The sequence below is a fragment of the Nyctibius grandis genome, chromosome 6, assembly GCF_013368605.1.
Source record: "Nyctibius grandis isolate bNycGra1 chromosome 6, bNycGra1.pri, whole genome shotgun sequence".
In the NCBI taxonomy this organism is placed as follows: Eukaryota; Metazoa; Chordata; class Aves; order Nyctibiiformes; family Nyctibiidae; genus Nyctibius; species Nyctibius grandis.
The window spans coordinates 15,037,109-15,061,576 of NC_090663.1; the positions used below are offsets into that span (position 1 = coordinate 15,037,109).

At 40.0% G+C, this 24,468-nt stretch overlaps 1 protein-coding gene across 4 annotated transcripts in view; it reads right to left on the reverse strand.

The window, feature by feature from the left end:
- Nucleotides 1–277: 277 nt before the first annotated feature.
- SLC2A9 (solute carrier family 2 member 9) overlaps nt 278–24,468 on the reverse strand; it is a 112,920-nt gene continuing 88,729 nt past the window's right edge. For 2 of the 4 annotated variants that reach the window (XM_068402785.1, XM_068402786.1), the window contains 2 exons: nt 23,128–23,255; nt 278–3,796 (listed from right to left, as the gene is read on the reverse strand). In XM_068402785.1, the coding sequence (XP_068258886.1) occupies nt 3,539–3,796; nt 23,128–23,255 (386 nt within the window). In that variant the 3' untranslated portion in view covers nt 278–3,538. Of the gene's footprint in view, nt 3,797–22,600; nt 22,667–23,127; nt 23,256–24,468 lie in introns of those variants that run through there. The other 2 variants (XR_011048360.1, XM_068402787.1) reach the window with 2 other exon arrangements.

Below are 24,468 nucleotides of genomic sequence, written 5' to 3' on the forward strand. Positions count from 1 at the left end.
TTTATTTCTAAAGCTCAATATAAATATATGAAAGAATAAAGTGTGGAATCTGATTTGAGAAGAAAAATGTAAATAATGCTCAAAAAATATACAGTTTCAAGGATGATTTTCTTCCCCATAACTCCTAACCACCGAACTGTAGAGTCCACATGACTCTGGTCACCCACACGTAGGACTGTAGAGTCTTCTACTGCGACATACAAAAACCCAGGGAACTGTACAGGGAAACTTGTACAGCTGTAAAGATTCAGATTTACCCAGAACAAAGTCTACATCATTTTAGTTTCATTCCAAAAGTTTATTTTGCAATCACTGTGCATGGACATAGTTGATCACACACATGTAACCCACTGGCTGTACTCATACAAACAGCATCTTGCAGCACCTCATCCCAGTGTCACAGACAGGAAAAGAGAACGTGGCACCACACAACCCTCACTGACAAACACATGGGCTGAAGACAATTTGATACATTCAACAAAGAAAACCAAATGATAAATCGCTGATATTTTCCATTTTGTCCTCTCATTGCTGGAGAAGCTATAGCAGCATAACAATGGAAAAAAAACATTATGGAGCAACTTGAAGAACAACACAAAACTCTTGTTAGGGTCAGAGATGAGAAAGTTAATGCAGTACCAGCACATCTGACGTTTCCTCAGAAACTTTCACAACCCACGGCAGAGGAGACTGCAGCCACCTTCCCTGGCCAGTGAGCAAAGAACCTGCACACATACATGTCTGGAGACTGGAATTGCTTTTAACCTGTACCATGGGCTGCAGCAAACCGCTGGCAAGACGTGCAACCACTGTCCCATGGCGTACTTGGTCTGTAGCAGCTCTCTTTGCAGCTGCACGGAAAGTGCCTATCAGCTGGAGTGTGCCTGTCTCAGGTAGGGCAAGAGACGGGCAAACGGGGTTGCAGAAGAGAAAAACACAACCCCCCTCTTGTTAATGCTGTACAAGCCCCTGAGCTCTGAGAGGAAATTCTACTGAGCCATCGCTGTACCAATGACACATTCACAGCTGGACTCCAAATGTGACTGTAAGCAACTGTAAGATGATTTTATCTTGCTGCAGAAGTCCAATACAACTGCCGTATCAGGCCAACATGGTATTTTATTTAAGTTACCCAAATGACAACATTATCAACAAGTAATGCCTGTAATGTACATTAATGAACAGCACTAAGTGCTAAATCTCCTCATTCTAATAATAATAACGGTTTCCAATCCTGCCACCTTGACTCCAATCAGATCACATCACACCACGTTAGCAGCCCTAACTGCAAAGGTAATTCCGAATCTGAATGAGAGGGTCTGACTTTGCCAGTCTTGCCCCGCAGGCAGAAGAGGAAGAACTTCTTCCTGGAATTGGTGGCAGGGGTGTCATTCAAACTCATTTTTCACATAGCCATTCACTTAGCAAGCCTCATGTAACACATGGAATAGGCAACTAAGGCCACTGAAAGATGACATGTTCATTTGCTATATATATAATTTTACAAATAGTTATTAGAAAACATTTTTCGTTAGTTTTCTCCATAGTATTTGATTAGCTTCTATCTATGATTATCAGTTGGCATAATCCTTATTCACTCTGTTTCTTAACAGTAGCACCAATATCATAAATCTGATTTTTCATTCTTGATTCTCTTGCTCATATATATTTTCATTTTCTTACTTGCTGCTGTACCTCTATACCAATAAAACAGCATAAATTCTGGCATAAAGGCTCAGATCAATTTTTCTTCTATTACCCAGTAGTAAAATTGCCCTATTAGGTCAGCTTACAATGTGTGCAGTAAACATGCCACATATAAATAAATCACAGTATAAAACCATATACATATTTTAGTAGTAATAGCTGAACATTAGGATGTCTGATTTTAATTTATAGTGTAATTTACAGTGTAGAACAAAACAATGAACAGCTTATCACTCAGGGAAATCTGAAAAAAACAAATATTGGAAAACAATTCTCCATTGTGTGTATATATATGAGAATATAAATATTAATCTGTATTTCTCTATTTGGAATATATATATTCATATATGTATGTGCATATATATATGAATATATTTTTTTTTCCAAAATGCTCCAAAAGTGTGAACTTCTGGGTTGGTAAATATAACTTGTGGAAGCAGCTGGCTCTACCTACATGCTGCACTTTCTTCTTGTGCCTTACTCCTAACTGAAAGCAGCTCTAAGACTTACCGACTTTTCATATAAAACAGCTATTTAATTTAAAAGTGCTTATTACCCCCTCAGCATCCAGGTACCTAGAAGGATCAAGAAAAACTATTATCAAAATTACAAACTTGAAAGATGATATTCATAAAAAAAATCCCGTGCGGAAGGGAATGGGTCACCGAACCCCCGACAGCCTGCTGAGTCTTTCTATCACAAAATTAAGCAGGCTCTGAGGACAGTTTTACAAAGCATTAAATAGCTTAGAAACTTACTACTGTGAACTAGGCCTGGAGCTTCAGAATCTAATGCCCAAATGAAAATTAGTGTTTAAATAAAAAATAGGCACCCAAATTCCTTTGGAGAGATGCGAGTGTTAAGAAATCACACGTATTAGGTCTCAGTGAAATTTTGGCTCCTAAGACTTGTTTTAAAAGGAACTTGAAAAGAAAAGCAAAAAAAAAAATCAAAAACCCCCAACCCTTGAAACACTTGGTGTTTGATTTTTCTTAATGCTACACCCTACATGTGCCATCAGAGTTCTCTCACTTCACCATGAGGTTTAGTTTTCTTTTCATATTAAAGGTTCTATAGCTATTCTTAAAAAATAAAATTAAAAAATATATATATCTACAGAAATGCAGTGCCAGCAAACCCAGAAACTAGAGGCAACTCTATTACTAGTTGATCAGGATTTGCAAGAGACAAGGAAACCCATCAGGACGTGGAGCTCCCCATTTGTGGGAAGGTGGGAGATGTTCAGACAAAGCAACTGAAAGTCAAAAAAGCTGGAAAAAGAATGGGAGGGCAGGGGAGTGTCACGAGCCTGCTTTCAAGTCCTCAGTTCTCATGTGCAACTTGAATGACATATTGGGAAACGTGGAGAAACGTGAGCCGGTACCATTTCAGGTTCGCTTGCATCGATTCTTAGTAGACCCCTGCTGGGATCTCTTCCCTTTCCCTGCCTCCTCCTCCCCAGCGACTGCACGCACCCCTCCCCGTGAGCATACAGGGGTGCTCAGCCAGCTGCTGCTCACAACCCCAGCTCCCCACCGCCACTTTACCTCTCTGAGTCGATATTCCCCACCCCACTCATTGCAGCACCTATTTCACAGGTGCCCAAGAAAACTCTGGCTGTTATTTATTTCAATCAGCTGCCGCTACTCCCACCTCTCATTTCCTCAACCATGGCCCTACCCGCTAACAAATTCACCCATACTCACTTAAAACATATCCAAGGGGGAAGCAGTTCATGCTGTCACATGAAAAATACAAGCTGTGCACCGATATAAACGTCCTGAAAGAAAAGAGCATGTTTTCCCCAGTCCCCCGAAAGAGCATTTTGGGTTTACACAATCCCTTTTTTGGTTTCCCCATTGTCCACCGAAGATGTGAAGTTTGATTCTTGCTCAGCACTCGATTTCCTCTCCTCCGGGTAGTGGTTCATTTCTTGCATTTCTAAAGAGACTTTATTCCTTTTGGCAAATGCTTGGCTGATCTCATTAAATGTCTTATTTTTTGTTTCAGGCAGGACGAAAAACAGGTAGGTAGCTCCTGCAAAGCAGATGGCAGCAAACACGAGGAAGCAGTAGGTCTGTAAACCACTCTGCAAATAGAAAACAAAGGAGATGGTCATTAAAAAGGGACAAAAGTCGTAAGAAAAGCAACACCAGGAATGGTTTGAAAGAAAAAACAGGTGGTATGGAGCAATTTTTGAACTAAGTACAGTAAGTGTTGGCATTCATTGCAAGTTAGAGTTCATAGAACTTCATAAAAATGCATGAATCGTTAGTTCTTCCAACACTGCCTGTGGCCCATCGATGGAAACGCAGGTTCCTGGCAGAGGCACAGAGATCTGCAGTCTGGGTGATGCTGAGAAACACCAGACTGAGCTGAGGCACGGCGGGTGTGAGGAGAGCAGGCGGCAGCAGGGCTCCCGCTACGCGCACGGCTGAGCCGAGCCTTGCGCTGCCGCGGCGTTCCTGGAAGCGAGGAAGATGTTTCACGGGGTTGTTCTGCGTACCGCCTCGCAGTTTCGAGGTACAAAAAATGAGGCGTGCTTTTGCAATGCCGTGCACCTGTACACAACACACGGGAAACCTGCCATAGCCAGGGGCATCTGCATCACAGTAGTTACAAGCTTTGAGATTTGCAAATTAAACAAGGAAAAAACCCCAAATGGCAGACATTTGTATCATTTCTAAGGTTATGGGAGCTTACAGCAGGAAAAAAATCCATAAAAAGCACTTTTTTCATGCTAGAAACTAGTGTAAGAATTAACTGAAAATGAAGCACAGGCCATATTTGAATGTTTTGGATTTTACTTGACTGCAAAAAAAACCAGTATAGACACAAAGCAGTTAATTTATAAACTGATTATAAAGGCTCCAACCAACTAGTAGGAGTTGCACTTCACTGAAATGTAAGTATTTCTTGCCTGGTGATTCTTAGATCATTAAATAGCTTTCAGTTATGTTTCAATAGTACAGTTTTGAAAAACATTTGATAATTACAATATTGCCAGCTGTGCTTTGTTGAACTAGGAAGAGGTTTGGTATTGTGGCTACAGTGAAGCCACTGCCAGCCTCCCTTCCTCCCCTATTGATTTACCTCACTCTGTGTCCTGAAACCAAATGTCCAACAAACCCATATTTTTGACTTGTTTTTATTAAGGAGGCTGAATTAAACCAAAAGGGGTAGCTCCAGCTCCAAAAATAAGGCGACCTTTCCATGGTGCCTTGCGTGAGGTCGTGCACAGCGAATACAAGGAGAGCTGGACCGCTCACACACCACCCAGGTAGCGCAAGGCAGAGGTTACCCCAGGGAAAATCACTCAGGACGGAGAAAGCAGATGTGGCTTCCCATATATACATATTTACAATTGCCATTAAAGGTATGTATCTGAAACAATTAAGACAAGAACTAGACAATGATGTAACCCTGACTTTCCACATTTTTCTACTACACTCCCACCATTGTTAGTTACACCAGTCCTACAATACAGGCTGGTGAAGCTCCCTGCTTTGGGGGCTCACAGTACACGCAATTCCTAGGACTATGTTTATGTTTCACTTGCTCAGTATACATCATGTATGGCGTGGAAGAAGAACGTGAATTCGTGGGTGGAACAAGAAAGAAAAAAAGAAAAAACCCTTTTCTGCAGCTGCTTTTTAATGCCATGGCTGATTGCCAGCCTTCCTAGCCACAATGTTTTCCGTGGATAATTCATTACCCAGCTCTGCCCTTCAACTCCTGTCTGTAATAGGAAAAGCTGGAAAGTGCATTCTCTGATACTGCCTATGGACTCTGGAGATCATCAATGATTTTTTTTGTTAAAACCTAGAAGCATGAACTCCCGAGCAACCTGACAATCACAAGTCAAAGAGCACGGATGATGAGGGGGGGAAATATTCCAGCATGGGAACAGATATGGCTTTCAAGCTTATACAGAGGAAGAAGCAAAAGGATTTAGTAGACAGGGAAAAAAAAACTTCACAGTGCCTCATAAATCATCCTGTCATGTTAAGAATTAAAATTTTGCATCTGAATCTTCCGCATTTGAAATTGTTGTTCAGCTGAATGGTAGAGCTCCAGTCTGGAATCCTGTTTTTCTCTTTTATAAATCTTCATTGAACTAAATCATCTCCATGATGAAAACGAACCATTAATGCCTAGTATGAATAAGCCTGGCAATCAGATGCCACAAGTTACCTGCATCTCTTGGTGGTGCAGCCACGACTTTGTCCCACCTTTCTTATTCCTGTTTATTTCTTTGCTGTCCATGATCTAAATTAGCATTTATTTTCTTCTTTCATTCATGACTCCTTAAACCTTTTCTACTTGAACTGAACACTCTCATGAGTGCATATTTTATTTGCAATTATTTTACATAAGCTATTTACATTTATTGGTAATAAACCTGCTCTCCTTAAATTCTGCAGATCCCTTTAGAAATAGCCCCCAAGGACCTCCAACTGAAGTTTGACAGAGAATAAGCTAAAAATTAAATTTTGTTATAAATCCTACAAATGGGATTGTGGGGAGAGACCAAGACTTTGCACTCCTTGTGTTCAGCAGGATTAGCCCAAGGGAGCCCTAATTCCCAGACAGGAACACTGCAGGGGAATCACAAAATGCCCTTTTCTCACCAGTCAGTCTTCACTCATAATATTTCCTTAAAGCTGGTTATTATTTTACACACACAGGAAAGACAAACATTCATATTCATACGCCTTTCGTAACTCATTCAGAGTTCAACTCATATCACCCAACCCTGCATTTAGCACAGAAGAACATCACGTGTGAATTAAATTACTTGGTATAAGCACGAAACTTTCTACCTGCACCGCACACTGATAAAAGATGAAGGACAGAAGTACAGGATAAAGTGGAAGGAAAATGTTAAATAGTGAATACTAACTCAGTAGAAACCCTTAGTGGGACATGGGTGGGATACAGCTCAGCCTAGATGTTTAATACATTTTTATCTGTTTCTGATGTATTCTGAATTGCCTGGTGCTGCAGGAAAGATCTAAGGGGTGGAAGAATTAATAGATTGGCCACAGCATATCTGCTGTGCCTGCCAAGGGCTCCAGAAGGTAGGATAATGTGCTGGGAAAAGGGTACTCGGTTATTGAATAATGACTACTACAGAAAAGGTACTGACAGAGAGAGCTGACAGAGTTTTGCTAATCTTGGGCAGCCCAGCCCAAGTAAAAAACTGAGGAAGAACTTAAATTAAAGTCTTCGGAGGCAAAGCACAGATACTCTGCAATCTGTGTATTTGGCCCAACAGACATGGTCTCAAGATCCTTTACTGACATGTGCATTCTCAATGATACAAGAATAATGACAACATATATGATAAAATTTGAAAAGGTAAATATTTTTCTATACTTTGTGACATTATTTCATTAACTAAATGGGACAGAAGCCCCAGTGTTCAAAAACTGAATACTTGTATCCACCTGAAGAGTGGTTTGACTCTTAATAAAAAATACCATATCCAAACAGCTGGAGGAAAGGGTTAAAAGAGGAAGGGAAAGGTGGGGTAAGAAGCAAAAGCAAGCCAATTCTGAATGGAAATTTTAAGTAAATACAAAATAAATTCAAGGAAAGTATGTGGTTTCTGTTACTTCTCAGCTTTCCCATGTAAGGACGGGTTACTTCCTCACACTCAGCTCCTAGCAGCAGCAGCAGCATCAACTCTGGCCAAGCAGGAGGCACCGAGCCAGCCCCATCTGTACCCCCCCTGCCACATCCACTCAGGCCAGTCTCTTCAGGCTGCCTGCATGTACTGCTCAGGTTCAGAACAAGCTGCCACCTTCACAAAGGTCCTTCTCCTCCTCCAACAGCAGACAGGCTCACCAGAGCTAGCAACACATTTCTTTACCAATACTTGAAGCCAGGTTTTTACATACAAGGTGAGAAACCAAAAGGTTAAAAGGAAGATAAAACAAAGCACTACATCAGTCTGTGCCCCGTAGCTGTTCTCCCCTAACCTTTCTTCAGTACGCCCTCCTGCAGGAACGTCCAAGGTTCAAAGCTGGCCAAAGTTTCAGGTGGTTTCCTAAGTAACAGCGGCTCTCTCTCTTGATAGGCTCAGAAAGGCCAGGCTTTCTGCGGGTTACTGAAGGTCACCTGCCCTTCTCAGGTGCACAGGGGAGGGCAAGAGAACCACAGACACACTTACTGATGCCACCTCCTGAGGAAAGCACCTTGGATACCTACAGCCTGTTCCTATTTAGTCAGCAGGCTAATAAAACCTCTCCAAAGCAGGATTTACATTGGATTTTTCAAGGCTGGTGAGGGCTATTGCTATACAGGATACTTAAATTTAAGCATAAACTTTTAAATGCATCACCTTCTATTTTCATTCCAGCTTTCTAAGGAGGCTATTTAAAACACAGCATTTCTGCAAATGTCCTGCCAGCTGAATCTTGAATTACTCATTTTTATCTTCTTTTTTTCTGCAGCTGATCGAGGCTCTGTATTTGTCAAGAAAAAAGGAAAACCAGGAAACGATTCACCTAAGACACGCATGCAGTTACCGCAGAAAAGAATCAAAGTTGAAGGACTCAGGCAATTCCCCCAAACCAAATCCCAGGCGTGTCAAGCAATCAAACCTGACTTTGAGGATAAGATGTAGCTGCATAAGCGAGGTGTATGAATAAGTAGGTGCAGCCCAGCCATATTTTCTTAAGCAGAGAGATTAACAAACATATTCCCAGCTTGTGTATGACTGCTATACACATTAGGCAGAATGTACAGGCATCTCCTCCACCTCCCTTTAAATAAAATGGTAAAGAATACTTAATTTTTACCGTTATGAACAGACTTAAAGTGCCCAGAATGAATTAGCTTTTTTCAAGCTAAAAAGTAAACCGAAACAAATAAAAAACCTGGCATTGAAATGATCAGATTTCTGGTCTTGATTGAAAAAAAAAATTAACAATTTGCCACTTCTAAAGTCTGGTAGCTGAGAACAGTCTTCCTGCTAATAGCTTACATGCTGTGAACACTGTAGTCTGGAAAAATGTAGAAGTAGTTGAGTATAACATCATCACGTGCTATTTAGCGATGGCTCCTTACTGACTTAACTCATTCTGTAGCAAAGGTTAAATTCTAAGCAGGACTGTGATACTGAAAACAGGAAAATTGATATTTTAGGGCAAATACAGCAAAATAAATGAGCAAATGAATAAATTCTGAATCAGATTTAGCAAGCTTAACAAATTAATGTTTTTAAAACAGAACTTTTGTCTCTTCCTAGCAAATGCCAAAATGTGACTCTGAATTCTCAACTTGACTTGGATGAGGGAATAGAGTGCACTGTCAGCAAGTTCGCTGATGACACAAAACTGGGAGGAGTGGCTGACACAACGGAAGGCTGCGCAGCCATTCAGAGAGACCTGGACAGGCTGGAGAGTTGGGCGGGGAGTAATTTAATGAAATATAACAAGGGCGAGTGTAGAGTCCTGCATCTGGGCAAGAACAACCCCATGTACCAGTACAAGTTGGGGGCAGAGCTGTTGGAGACCAGCGTAGGGGAAAGGGACCTGGGGGTCCTAGTGGACAGCAGGATGACCATGAGCCAGCAGTGTGCCCTTGTGGCCAAGAAGGCCAATGGCATCCTGGGGTGTATTAGAAGGGGTGTGGTTAGCAGGTCACGAGAGGTTCTCCTCCCCCTCTACTCTGCCCTGCTGAGGCAGCATCTGGAATATTGTGTCCAGTTCTGGGCCCCTCAGTTCAAGAAGGACAGGGAACTTCTAGAGAGAGTCCAGCGCAGAGCTACGAAGATGATTAAGGGAGTGGAACATCTCCCTTATGAGGAGAGGCTGAGGGAGCTGGGTCTCTTTAGCTTAGAGAAGAGGAGACTGAGGGGTGACCTCATTAATGTTTATAAATATGTAAAGGGCAAGTGTCATGAGGATGGAGCCAGGCTCTTCTCAGTGACATCCCTTGACAGGACAAGGGGCAATGGGTGCAAGCTGGAACACAGGAGGTTCCACATAAATATGAGGAAAAACTTCTTTACGGTGAGGGTGACTGAACACTGGAACAGGCTGCCCAGAGAGATTGTGGAGTCTCCTTCTCTGGAGACATTCAAAACCTGCCTGGACGCGTTCCTGTGTGATATGATCTAGGGAATCCTGCTCCGGCAGGGGGATTGGACTAGATGATCTTTCGAGGTCCCTTCCAATCCCTAACATTCTGTGATTCTGTAACTTGCAGTGTCACAGCCCCTCGGCACTGGCAACGGGTGCTTGCATTTGGAAGTTGCCATGAAGATTAGAGTCATGAGATGGGGGTCAAACTGGATTTTGAAGTGACAAGGTCAAATGATAATGGTTAGATGTCTTACTAAAATGATCAGCAGCAAAACAGTTATTCATGTAGACATTTGACTTTACTTACTTTGCTTCAAATTAATAAAACCCACTAAAACAAATGGATGAGAGAGTTTGTGTCCTTTACCCCTTGTCCTTCTTCAGTTTCAGACATAATTTAAGGTTCTGCTGAAGGTACAGAACAATGAAGAAGGACAGAGCACTGAGATATAATGTATGAAATGTATTTCCTAAGTAAAAAATAGAGACATTTTCAGACATGAACGGCAATTTCAACCCCAACACTCACACATTCACTATCTCCTCATAAAAAAGTTAACAGATCCTTGTATTTTATACTTGAAGTGGGTTGCTTCTGATTAAGAGCATTTTTTCTCATATCTAACCTTCTGATAGCCTACATTTAATTTTCTCATCTTTGAGGGGAACTTAAGCCATTTCCCTTAATACAGGTGCACTGCAGTTACTTTAAACATCAGATGTATTTGCAAAAGCTTAAAATAGGTTGGCTGAGGGAATCTATGTATAGGCTTCTGTGCACACCTTTGTTCTTGAAATTCTTGTACTGCATAATAGAAAAACTCAAGAGGTATTATTACACAGTAAGGAAATAATAAGGAAAACTAAAAGACAATCTTGCTGGGTAAATGAATCCTGATGCACGAGAAGGAAAATCTCAAGTGTAGAAATAAGGAAGAAACAGAGCAGAAGTGCAGGACAGCCTCCAGTAACAAGTATAATGTCTCGGAAGTACTACTTAACAGTTTATTACTCTTATTGCCTCCGTCTTGCTGCAAGAGAATGATGCCTTTGTATCCCTTTTTGGGATAGCACAAGTTTCTTCCGTGGCAGAAGTAAAAGACGGTTAAAATCCCTGCAGTCCTCAGGGAGTGTCTGCAGGCCTGGCAAAATGAAAAAGCAGTTCCTGCCATTTCTAAATGAACCTCATGTAAGTCCTTTCTTTTTCCTAGGAAACCACAGCAGCAATTCAGTTCTTTGTTATTTCAATAGGGAGTTACATAATTTTCTAGTGCAACCATGTGGAGAGATTTGAAGGCCTCATCGATCACTTCCCCAACACTTCTAATGATTTCAAAAATCTCTCTTTCATTGCTGTAGACGTGTGTCCCCACGGTGCCAAAGGTAAAAGTCAAACCCCAGCCGGGAGTAAAATCAGCTTTCCACTTAGTGGTCCTGTAATCATAAGTGGGTATTCCTCTGCGATCCCTGGTTATGGGAAACAATTGTATTAGGAGGAAAGCCCAAAGATGAGTTGTTTTGGAAAATTACTGATGGGATCGAGAGGGAACTGGAGGAGCAGTAAAGATGCAGCTGGTCTCTGCAGGGCAGAAGGTTGGAAAAGGAGGGCTCTGGGCAGTCAGTTCTGGTTGCTGAGATGGAGCAGCCAGGCAGAGGTATCCCCCCACTAAAGCCCACTCAACAGACTGAAGGCCAGTCGAATGAGGATGGCACAGGGGCCAGCAAAGAAGGGACCAAAAGAGAGGTAAACATAAGCTCCGCCAGCTGCTGTCACCACAACCCAGGGAGAGGGGGGATGCGCGTGGGGCAAGGGGGTGAGCAGCAGGCAAAGGTAACATGAGAGAGGTTTACAGAATCAAGTACGAAACCCCAAGAATATTCACGGCAGATAAAAATGACTAATTGCCTTATGTCCTCTCTGGTTTACATCTGCTTCCAGTGTGCTACTGGGAAAGAGAAGTGCATTATTCTAAAATGTAGTTCAGTATATCCATGCTAAGATTCCAATTTCAATAAAATACATAGCAATTTAAGTATTTCTTGAATACATACTGAATATACACTGTGACTTTGACACCAAAAAAGACTCTGCACAGTCTTCTAGAAAGAGAAATTATTATGAAAGAACTGGAGAAATCTCCTATGTTGTCCTGCAGTATAATACTCATTTACCATGTAGTCTTAAAGTGCCTCATAACGATCTAAGGGAACATACTGAAATATGAAATAAGAATGCATCAGCATGTAATGAAAATAACATGTCATGAAATTAATTGCTAATTATTAATGCTTAGTAATTCTTTGTATTTACACAATACATTACAAAAAAATAAACAGCACCTTTTTCTAGACAACTCGTAATTTAAAGTCCTGCTACACCATCAGATTACAGAAGCCTGTCCCTGCAAACTTACTAAGAGTAACAGCTTAACACGTGCCTATTCTATTGCACCCAGAGGTTTTAAAGCCTTTTAGATTATGCTTTTCTGCTGATGTAATTTGTTGTCCCCTCTCCCTGCTTCAGCTCATTCCACCTATTTCCACATATACCTACACTCTACTTTCTGATTTGATACCTGATTTTGATTCTGATCTTACTTGATACCAAGTGTCCCTGTTGTCCACACTCCAGCACCTCCTCAGTGTAACAATTTGCTACCAGCTAATCTTTAAATAGATTTTTGAACTGCAAGCTCCAGCAAAGTCAGGCAAGGCTTCAGATTTTGTTTCCAGCAACATAAAACAGAAAACCTAATGAGGTCATGCCAAACAATATCCACAAGTAACAATTTTGAGCCTGGCTAAATTAATGTGGGTGTGCCTGCATCCATTTTTGTACGTACATATTTACAAGATTTGGGTCTTGTTCATCTGAGCGCTTTGGTAATAGCTTCTGTTTATACATGTGCCAGTGAGAAAGAGAAAGCAGGAGGCTTATGGACAAGCAAGCATATTTGTTTTATATGTTATTCAGCCATTCATTATTCTTCTGTTTAAGAAGTTCTTCATTAATCAAAGACTGGGGGATGATGAACTCTTTATGGTTTGTGGGTGACTGACAGAAACTCCACGGCCTGAAATACATTCACATGAACTCTTCAGCCAGCAATTAAAAATATATCAAAACCCTGTTCTGTTCAACAGAAGATTAAACTAACAAAAATTTGCAAGAAATAAAGTATCTGATGGCTGAAGTTAGTTAAATTTAAAACAGAAATAGATGCAATTTTGAATTCATCAATACCATATTGAGAAGTATGAAATCCACTGGAAACCTTCAGTGGTAACTTGAATACTGTACATGTGAGACACACTGGTGCAATTAGGAAATACTAATGCAGAAGTAAGTAAGTGATATTTGACAGCTTGTACCTTACACCAGACAAGAATATATAGGTTCCTCTGGTCATATTTGGGGTTTTTTTTGGTAATGAGTCACTACTGCCAAAGGGAAAATGATCTGTTTCCTTTCATTATCCATAAAAGGAGGAACATATGAAATAGTAATAAGCTTACAGAAGGATGACTAATACAACCTTGAAGGACTTCAGGTTAGAGATTCCTCAGATTTCTGTGGATGCTTGATTCTTGCCCAAGTTGTTCTGAAATTCACCAGGTTTACTCTGATGTGTCACAGAAGTTTAACACTTTCTGATCCTTCTGAACTGAAGAAAACAAGTGATGTTTTCTCCATTCTCAGTTGTTCACAGTTAGCCTTTCCCTTCTCAAATCTTTTCTCCAGACAGAATATTTTTAGGTTTGCTTTCTTTCACTCCAAGTTCATTGCAATTTTTGCTGTTTCTTCCTCTTAATTTTTCTGCATTTTTCAAGATTATTTAGCCCAAAGCATCATTACAGTATTCCTACTATGCCGTCACCATTTCCAAGGAGAGGAGTCCTTGCAGTTGTCTTCTACTTTTCTTTGTTCGTATTCTCCTGCAGTGACACTGATGTATCACAGTAACAAAAAAAAAAAGTTTAAAGGAGCCACATGTTGTATGTACACTTAATGAGAGACAATTCCTGCTCTGAAGGCTTCAAAATGTCAATAAACTCATAGAAAACCAGGAACCCAGATGCCAGCCAGTCCATTCCCATTACTAAGGCAGCCTCCGTTCTGGACAAACATCTGTCTGCCTGCCTTTTATAGATCTCCAGTAATGGACAAGCTACAATTTCTCCACACATCATTACACAGTTACACTATTCTCATGATTAAAAGGTTTCCTAATATCCTTCTTGATGCAGTTATCTGAAAATATAACATGCATTCTCTCTGCTTCATCACCCTTCTTGCTGGTGAAATCAGTGAACAGAAACAGGCCTGTAGCCAAGATAAATAAAGAATGGGGAACCAACTGCACATGGGTCTGGCATGTCTGGAAACTTTCTAAACTAATCTGGGTATCAAAGCACCTCCCTGCTAGAGCTGTTATCTGAACTAACTCTTTGCGATGCTCAGTTACTGCAGAGGTCCTTGTGCTGGACCTCATTAAACGCAAACTTCACATTCACTGTAGCAGTCAATAAAAGAATCAATTAATTCCAACAGAATTTGATAAAAAGGTTTTATTATGCTTCATGAGGGTTGCAGAAGCCTGAAAAACAAGGCTCCGCTCATATCTGACAGGCAGCAAAATCCACCTGGGATGGGGAAACATGCAGCTGAGGAGCTGGAGCCTCTGATTGCTATCACCATTCAGCTCTGACCAAACAGGCAGGCTGCTGGACATGGTGCAGACAGCAATAAAATAGCATCCTATTCTTAAAAATACATACTACAGTCTCTTAAGTGCTTTATTCTTTCTGTATAACCACAGAAATAACCACAACTAAAAGGAGTATCCCACCACCACTGCCATCACCTGACTTTTTGAATGTGTCGTCTCATCTACCATTGAGTACTTTGTGCTCGGTCTTGCAGATTAAGGCATGATATCAGCATCTGGCAGCTCTGCCCTTGATTAGACCAATAAAATTCCTAAGGACACACTACTAGACCAGTAAATGCTACCACCTGTGAAGCCGGGTGCAAGTGCCCTGTTGAAAGTGAAACACACTGTTTCCACATGAGCAGGGACGCAAATGTAAGTTTCTCACATTTCAAGACCCTCTTCTGAGAAGATGTTTAGGTGCAAATGCAACCCCAGTCTGGTCTGGGGTGTGAAGTATGGAGAGATAAAGCATTGTTGCTGGAGATTGTGCAGTGCTAATATAAAAAAGGGAACTACAGGCACTAATATTCTTGCTAAAGCATCCTTAGTTGGCAATCAAGTAGCTCTGTGCACGAAAATAGCTTTGTATATTTTCCAGACTAGCACCCTTCCCACTGAAAGTGATGAAGATGCTCTTAACTGACTCTGACCCGAAAGAATACCTGTTCTCATGTCTATTATACAAACATTCACGCTTTCATAGTGTGGAGTCACTTTCCAGGAAAGAAAGTTAAGGTTTGATATCTGTCAGGCTCTACATGTTGGAACAACAGTTAGCAAACTTAACCCACATAATCTATTATCTTGGGAAAAAACAGAAGCCACATAACCACTGCTTTAATTAGTCTTAATTTTAAAAGTCCTGCAAGTGCAAGTCTAGATTAAAACCACACATTGCTAGGAAGAACGCACACAGAACACAAAGAAGGGACCTTCAACATTCTCCTTTATGCTGCCCACAAACAGGTACGCTTTTGCTCCCCGCGTAAAAGGCTCACTTCTTTTTTTAAATCTCTTTGTGAATTCTAGTCAAAGACTAATTGATGTCATGTATTAAGCTTCTTAGCAACCTGGAGGGTTTATAAAATACCTACAATGTAATTATTGAAAAGATTGCTTCAGTCTAACCATGCAGATGAACATACTACACATATTGAGATACCTGGAATTAATCACTAAAACTTACGTACTCATCAAAACAACAATAAAAAAATTAAAAATGTATATGTTCTTCTTCCCCTAGAATTTCCATTGGCTAAAATAAATTATGGAACGATGTACTAATTATTCTGCTAGTGCTATCCATTCCAGTCAGTGGATTTAACCTGAAAACCTGACGTATTCAGGTTTGTTATCCTGAGCTGTCATTTAGTTATATATCCCCATTAATGAGATTAGAACAGAGAACTGAAGCATTTAAAGAGGAAGTGACAAGGAAGACCTCCATGTAAAGCATGTCTTGGTGAAGGTGGGCTTTGTGCTCCCCTAGTCAGGGACAGTGCTAGTTTTATCCCCAGCACAGAAAGATCTTCATAGAATTACAGAATGTCCTGGGTTGGAAGGGACCCACAAGGATCATCGAGTCCAACTCCTGTCCCAGCATAGGACAGCCCCAGAATTCACACCATGTGTCTGAGGGCATTGTCCAAATGCTTCTTGAATGCTGTCAGGCTTGGCGCCATGACTGCTTCCGTGGGAAAGCAATGGCTTAATCCTACAGGAAATAACAGTAGCGCCATTGACACTCGTGCTCTCATCAAAGGGGCATTAGTATTTTTCTCAAGAAGAAACTAAAGAAAGTGGTTGCCTCACATTGATTTCTGCAGACCATTAACATCACTGATCCATAATGCATAAGGTGAGAAGTGTCCCAGCTACACCTGCAGATGTGTATCAGGAAGAACCATGTGGCTGCTGCTTGCTTATTCTGAAACATGAGAGAGCTTGAGCGCAAATGTGTCTACTTCACTATCACAAATATAGAATCATAGAATTGTTTTGGTTGGAAAAGACCTTTAAAATCATCAAGTCCAACCGTTAACCTAGCACTGCCAAGTCCAAAAAATATTTTGCACTCTATCTCATATGTGCACAAAGTTCACAAAATTCACACTATACAGGAACTTAAAATGGTCCTATTTTGATTTTTTCTTCTATACATCTAACTGTACAATCTCTCTTTTCTCTCAAGATGATCAGCGGTATCTGATCATCTTGAGAGAAAAGAAGGATTGTACAGTTAGATATATATGTGTCCCATAAACTCTCATAGACTCATCTCTCTCATAGACTCTTCCTGATTAGTTTTCTAAATACAGTTTCACAGAGGGAAAGTAGAAGAGATGCACCTGTTAACATCCAGAAAGCATCCATTTATTAAGACAGAGTGAAACATTTGTCATCATTTACCCTACAAAATACATTGATGAGCAGCAGGAAGTCACAATTTCTTTTCCAACTTTTTAGTGAGTTTTATTCCAACTCAGGCTTGATAGTGAATAATATTCAATTTTTAAAACTAGACTAAAACTATTTCCAGAAAACAGCCAAACTCTGGTTGCATTTTAGCTACCACCAGTTTTGATTACCGAGTCCTCTAAATTTAAAAGGAAACTAACACAGAAGTACCAAATCTTGGAGGTTTTTAAGACACAACTGGACAAGGTCCTAATAAACTGGGTCCTAAGAAACTCTCTGAGCAAGAGGCTATGCCAGAGACCCCCTGGGGTCCCTTCCAGCAGGAACGATTCTATAATTAAATCCACAATTGCCCAAAACTTTCACTTCAAAGACTTTCTTGGTTTGTTATGTCTGCTCACTTGAGACATAAAATATTATCCCCATTCCCAAGGGATGATATGAATAAATGATGGAATGATTTGTTGTGGACAACTACAAAAGCTCACTCTCAGTACCCTTTCTGAACACAAAAAAAAATAAAGGTAAGTTGATTACTCACAGTTCTGCACACTGAGCATAAACTCTCTTCAAGTATGAGCAATCACTTGAAGTCTGTTTTATGATAGTCAGTTTGCTCCAGGTGTTACAGCTAGCTTAGTATTTACTTAGAAGGAAACCACTAAAAGAACATGCCTTATAGTCCCAGAAGCTAAACCATTAGGAAACAGAAGTTACGCTTAGGAACACACGGAGAAGACGACTAATCCTCCAAGCTTGCCATGCCACATTCATATATTGAGATACTCTGTCGATATCATAAAGCAACCAGAAGCCATTTCCATCAACGCATACTATTTTAAAATGAGTACGTGAATTTTATCAGTTGGGACAAAACCTAGTGCTTTTTCCCAAGAAGACAGACCACAAACTCTGTGAGGGAATTTCAAACCACATTAATGCTCCCACTGCAAGCTCAACTGTGACACAACTTATGCGCCACATGAAGGTTATGTGCTTGGGTGATCTGTGCACAAGGTGTCCATGATGGAAATGCTTATTTTAGATCTCAAGAAACTGCATTATTTGGAGGTCTCAGGACAATTGCTGACCTTTAGAAGACTTTGTTTTCTCTCCTTTTTGTTTTCTAAAATAATTTCATATATTAAAGAGTCGTATTTTCAAAGACTGATTTGTTATGACCACATCAAGAAGAACAGTTGCGCTTTTATATGCCTTCTGAGTGAGACAGTGCTTTAAAACATTTTTCAGAGGATATTAGTCACAAAAGAAATAACGGATGATTTGTAGCACTGCGCATCAAAACTGCAATATAGGACTGAAGCAAGAATCAATATTATTTATCACGATTGTGAGACAAGCCCTGCTGCTGCCCTGAATTATCTATAGCAACCAAATCATCACAAAGGGCAAACCAGGGAGAAAGATTTGGTGTTTGAGTTTAGCTGAGTTGGGTCTTCACCCAGACAGCTATTAAATGCTTTGTGTGAGATGCTAACTCTGAAGCATTTCTGCTGAAATTTCCGCAACACAGCTGCAAAGCAGATAAATTTTGTAATTTGGATTAAGAACTTACAGGAATTGATCTTTAAAATTTTTGACCAGATGGTGTGGTGTCTAGTGTAGCAATTTCATTTACATGGAAGAACACACTGCACAGCTGTACATCTTTTTTTCTTTTCTTTTTTTTTTTTTAAATTTGAGTCATTTGCACCTTTAAAAAAAAGGTTTATAAATCTTTTAAGAAAGTAAAAAAATTAGACATGCACAAGGAAAAACTCTATTATTTTCACCTCTATATATTAAAAAACTGAAAAATGTAATAAACAACAGGAACCAGACATGAATTTAACAACCGATACTGGGTATTTTAGGTTCAGATCTTTCAAAGGCAGATGAATGCACATCGATAGCCTTATGAATGCAAGTCACCTTTAAATCAAATACTGAAATTAAGTGTTTGCATAAGTCTCTGTAAGAACGAGGACACAACATACCTATTTACATATGACAATATATTCAATAAGCTTTTAATCAGTTCACACAAAGCCTGAACCTTTCTAACTGGCTATTTTGGTTAACTCACAAAAATTTGAGATTCAAATCCAATTACAATGCATTGATAGCATCAAGTGTATAGTATGAAGCATAGTATATGATGGAAAGGCAAAATGAAAAGCGTTGAAGTTGTAATTATTTCAGATAAAGCATTTCAATTCCTTCAAGCTTACACAAGCTTTATTATAACTTCAGGCATTCTTCCCCAAGTGGCCAAATTGCTTTTTTACTATTACATGGTTGATACAGTGAATGTTGACACACCCTGTGGCTCCATTCCGAAGAGATGTTCCCTATGCCACCACTCACAGGGTGGGACGCAGGAGGTCATTTATGGTCTGCTATGATCTTCTGACATGCAAGTGCCATGTGAAAAAGTGAGATATGCAAGTTAAAGGAGAGGGCAGAGGGCTGAAGTGCTTACTTAACTTACTCCAAATGCTCACTGATGGATATTTTGTAGGAATAAAAATGTGGAGACTTGACATCCAAATAACAGAGCATTAAACACCAGCTCTAGCACCTTGGGGAGCACTGAAATGCTTTGAAAGGAGGGGTCACCATGTCTTTATGAACCATTTCATGCATCTCTGGTTTACTGGCTTGGAGACCTTCTCAAAGCTGTCTTTGCCTCTTCACAGTTCATGGCTCAGAAAAGGCTCATGCCTTCATTCTCATGTGACGGCAATGGGAAAGAGACACTGTTGAGCATCACTCAAGGTGACGTTTGGCATTTCACAAGGTCAAGTTCTATGTTAAATGCAAGTCCCAAATGCCTTCAGACCTAAAACCAGATCTTTTATAATTCCTCTGTGTTTTCCAAGATCCCATGCAATAACACTTCTGAAATTATTGTATTTTGCAGTAAAAAAAGTTTTCTAAAAATGCACATTTTTGACACCTACTATCAGACACCTCCTAGTAATCATACAATATCAAATGTACTTATGAATTCAATATAGTATCAGTTGTTGTTTTAACCTCAGTTCTGATTCTTCACATGAATTTCTCAAATAGGCAGTGATGAGGGCTGGAAGAGTAGCCAAATTTTATTTTTTTTGTAATTTGACAAAAATTGATTTGTACACTATCTTTTCAATCTCATCCATACATTTTAATGTATGACTCAGGCCAGTGTTTTATTCTATTACAGGTATCTACAGGTGGTTGAGGGGAGAAAATCTAGGCATTCAAACTAGTTAATCAGTGACATTTCGAGAACTAAACACTGGTTGATTTTTTGAATAACTCCAAAGTTAACATACTTGTTTCCCAAAGGTTTGGGATAATTTTGGCACACCAAAAAAATGACTGTTGTCTCTCAAGCAACCAGATTAGTATTTAAATACAGAGAAGGGATTATGCATTTGTTCTGTGAAGGAATTTAAAGATTTTTTTTTCCTGTTTCAGAATTACAAAAATAAGCTAAGGCGAGGCTATTCCCTTTCTATAAGGAAACAGGTGACTCACAAGCTGAATTTTGAGAAAAAGGTTGACTAAAATAGGAGGAAAAAAGTGAAAGTTAGGGAGTGAGGAGACATCATAGTTTGATCTTGTGAAAAAGCTTTACAGATCAAAGTCTGAGTAACACTGCTTTCATCTTTAGGTGCAAACTCTAAGCTCTTTGTCTTTATTATTTTTTAAAGAAGAAAAAAAAAACCTGTGAAGTAGAAATATAATTTACCTTCATTAAAACTAAACTGGTAATTTTGTAATCACACAATGGGAAATTTTTACGACACAAAATGATAAATTCCCCAAGGCTACAGCAAATTTCATCTGGATGCATACTAAATCACTCAAAAAGTAATATGCATATGAAAAGTTAGAGAATGTAGTTTGCCTTGTTATCTGAATTTACTGAGGGCCTTTTTAAACAGGTCCCACCAGGTGACCTGTCAGGTGGGACTGGCAGGACAAGAAGGAAGGTTATGTTAATTGAAGAGCTCCGAGTTGCATGAATTCAGATAAGACAGACAGCCAGAGCTCAGGTAACTCCTCAGTTTTGTGCAGGAAGCAGAAACTGCAATTTTTGAGAAACGCGATTATTCCTTAAATGTCTCTGGATAATTTAAAAATATAACAAATAAAAGCATTCTGATGACACACTCCTAGATTTGTGACCTCGTTCCCTGCCACCTGCCCAGATGCCACAGAAGCAGGTGTTGAGACCACTTGTGCCTGGCCAGCCAGGCTGGAAGGCAATCTCCAACACTGCTTGAATAGTCAGTCCCCATCTTCCTGGAGAAACAGCTATTAAACCACACAGAAGCATCCACTTGCTGGATGAACTTGTGGCTGCCTCCTGGACCATGCTGATGACTAAGATTAGGTTTTCAAAAACACAAGGGAATTGTCTAATTCTTTCTGTCATTTGGTAGATGTTCTAATGACTTCAGTCGAAAAAGAATTACGTCTCTACCTGCTTTTGAAAATCTCACCTTAAATGTCTGAGCTGGGAAGTCCTTACTGTGAGCCATGAAACTGGTGGAAAACACTCATTGATTTTGGTAAGCATTAGAACAAGCTCTTAAGACTTACACCTCTGAGCAGTCTAATTGAAGTTACTGTTAGTAGTAGCGCAGAGTTTGGAAGGATGACAGTCTTGATACTCACGTTAACTTTTGAAGGTGATCCAAGCAATTAAAACGACTAGAGAATTTTTCTTTTTACAAGAAATTTTAAATTGTGTCAAACTTAGATCAAAGGTCAGACTTTATGACTTTCAAGCTCTCCCATAAACTATCTCATACAGATAATTTTAAACAGTACTACTTAGTAAAAGCAGTTTTACTTGTCAAATTAAAATGAATATATAGCCTTACAGTATGACATAGTTTTACAGTATCTGCAAATACTGTTATGCAGTATTGCATATGATAAAAGTATCATATAATTTTCAGTTGTAAGAAGGCACAAACAGCAGTAACACCTCCTTGCCTGTTATTCAAATCTCTTACTCAGAGATGATTTGAAGGGTAATGCAGAATCTCTCTCCTCGTTGTGAGGACCTGCAAGTAGCCTAGAGGGCTTGCTCCCCTCTGTGCCCCTCCCCTGCCCCTTGTATTTTCCTCTGTGTATTTAAAAAAAACAATTAGGACTTCTTTGTTTTGTGCTGTAGTTGTGAGCTTCACGCTTAAACTGTTATCAGTGGAGCAGGATGGCTCTTTAAAGAATCTGGACATGGTCAGTCAGGGGACTGATCAGCTGTCCTTCAGCTCCTGAGATAGAGAATCAGCTCCTGTGTGAGCTCCAGAGACTGCAGACAGCACTTGGGAGAGATTCATGGTGAGGAAAAGGACCTCAGTGTGGTTTTGAATGAGAAGCTGCTTGAGGCCTCTTTGCCAGACAATGACACATCAACAATGATGAAGTGTTCTTCACTTCAGAGGTGAAGAGAGGAAAAATGCTGTTCTATGTTGAACTTTCAATTTTATTTTATTTTATTTTATTTTTTTTTTAGAAAATAAACTTGTCCTGTTAAAATACAAACACCAACTTTCAGCTCCTGATGAAACTGGCCTCTGTCCTCCATGCGACTCGTTCAGCCAAGGAAACAGAGCAATCCACTAAAAGTGAAGCTTATGGGAGCGTGGGGAAGCTGGGATAGGAACAAATTCATCCATGCAGCATCTAGGCTGCAGCAAGAAGGGACTAGCTGAAGAAGATAAAAGCCTGACAGAAGAGATTGAAAAAAAGAGAGCCATAAAGCCAAGCTCAGATGGAGGGAGGAGCAGAGAGCATCTATTCCTTAATGAAACTAATAAGGATTCTCAAAGCATAGGATAAACCAGAAGATGGTGGCCTAAAGGCTCAAGCAAAAGGCAGTGAAAATCACCATCAATGACTGTGAACTCTGGACACGGCCATCAGACTGCACTGCTAAAGCACTCCCATGGAGAATTTGCCATATAGGATTGTCCATGGTTACAATAATTTTTCATTTGCAAGACAATTTTCTCCAAAATAAGGAGACATGTGGGTAGCACAACTGAACTGTATCACAAACATGATGGGAATTTAATCCACTTCAATAAAAAGCCATTTATTATTACCTGAAAAGTATTATTCAAACATCATTTGCTACACTATATCAGCTATACCATAGTATATCCCATATCATGGCTGCTGAGTACCTGAATGAAAGGGAAGAGCAGTCCGACTGCGAAGTTGGAGAGCCAGTTGACTGTCCCAGCTATCATGAATGCGGCCGGCCTCTGAGACTGCTGGAAAAACTCTCCGGTGAGGACAAATGGAATCCCACCTGAAAAAGGGCCCAAAACATCAGTGGTTTTAGTAAACTTCCCCTGCCAACAGCTGTTTCACTTACAGAGACGAACATGCTCGGTGTTGCACATCTCAGTGACTAGCACTGCTCTGCAGCTCCCTGTTCAGGTGTATGCAGGGGCTTCTGAACCAGCAAAATGTGATTTGTCAAAATTGTACTTTAGAGAAGTGTGACACTTCACTCTTTCCCACCACCGCATCTCCTGTTTTACATACTTTCAGTGATGGCAAGCAGGCAACAGAGCAGTGAACCCACACAACAACTTCCAGCGTACCATATGATGAGCCATTTATTAAAAATAAGAATGATTGTTTCTATTAAAATCCTTGAAATTCTAAAAATTCAGAAATATTCCAAAATTCTTTTAGACCTTAACAATTGGAAAGATGGCTCCAAAGAGATTAAAGACTATTATTGGATAATTATTACCCACTTTATTTTAGCAATAAAAAAGGCAAAACTTTTGCTTCTCTATAAGCATACTTTTCATTGATGCTTATTTAATACATTCCCTTACTAGATATATTGTTGGCACTTCTGGCAAGGTCTATTTCGCCATCAGTCAAGGACTCTGACCTCCGTAATAACAAGCTCGGTTGAATACCACATTTGTCACTCGTGTTTCCCTCCACTTAGACAGTGGACTATTTTGTACAGCACTGGCATATTGCTGGCCTGACAATATCCTTGGGGAACAGCTGTCTAGTAGCTGAAAGTCTCAATTTATGATCTTCAGCTTCCTTCATTCCAATAGGATATTTCAATAGAAATATTTCTATTTTTATAGAATAAAACATGGATTGCATTTGCTGATTTGCTACATATTTCAGTTAATGATGTTGCACATTAGACAGGCATCTACTTGCAGAATTCTTTCACCACAGTTTGGAAAGCTGTAAACCTAGTAACATCAGACAGGTTTTCAGTGTTCTGGTGCTACCAATTTCTTCCTCTAGGTCCTCATGTCTGCCAGTATCATCAACATCGCTTAGCTTTGTGGGTGAGATCCAGGTACACACGTACTGTGCAAGTTGTTTCGCTGCTTTAAGCATTTTTTAACAAGTTAGTGTGAGCAATCAAAAAGCATATTAAGGGACACGCTTCCTCTCAAAAACCTCTACAACAATCCTGACTTCCAAAATATATATAAATTAAGATAAAAACACCACCAAAGACTTATCCATCCACT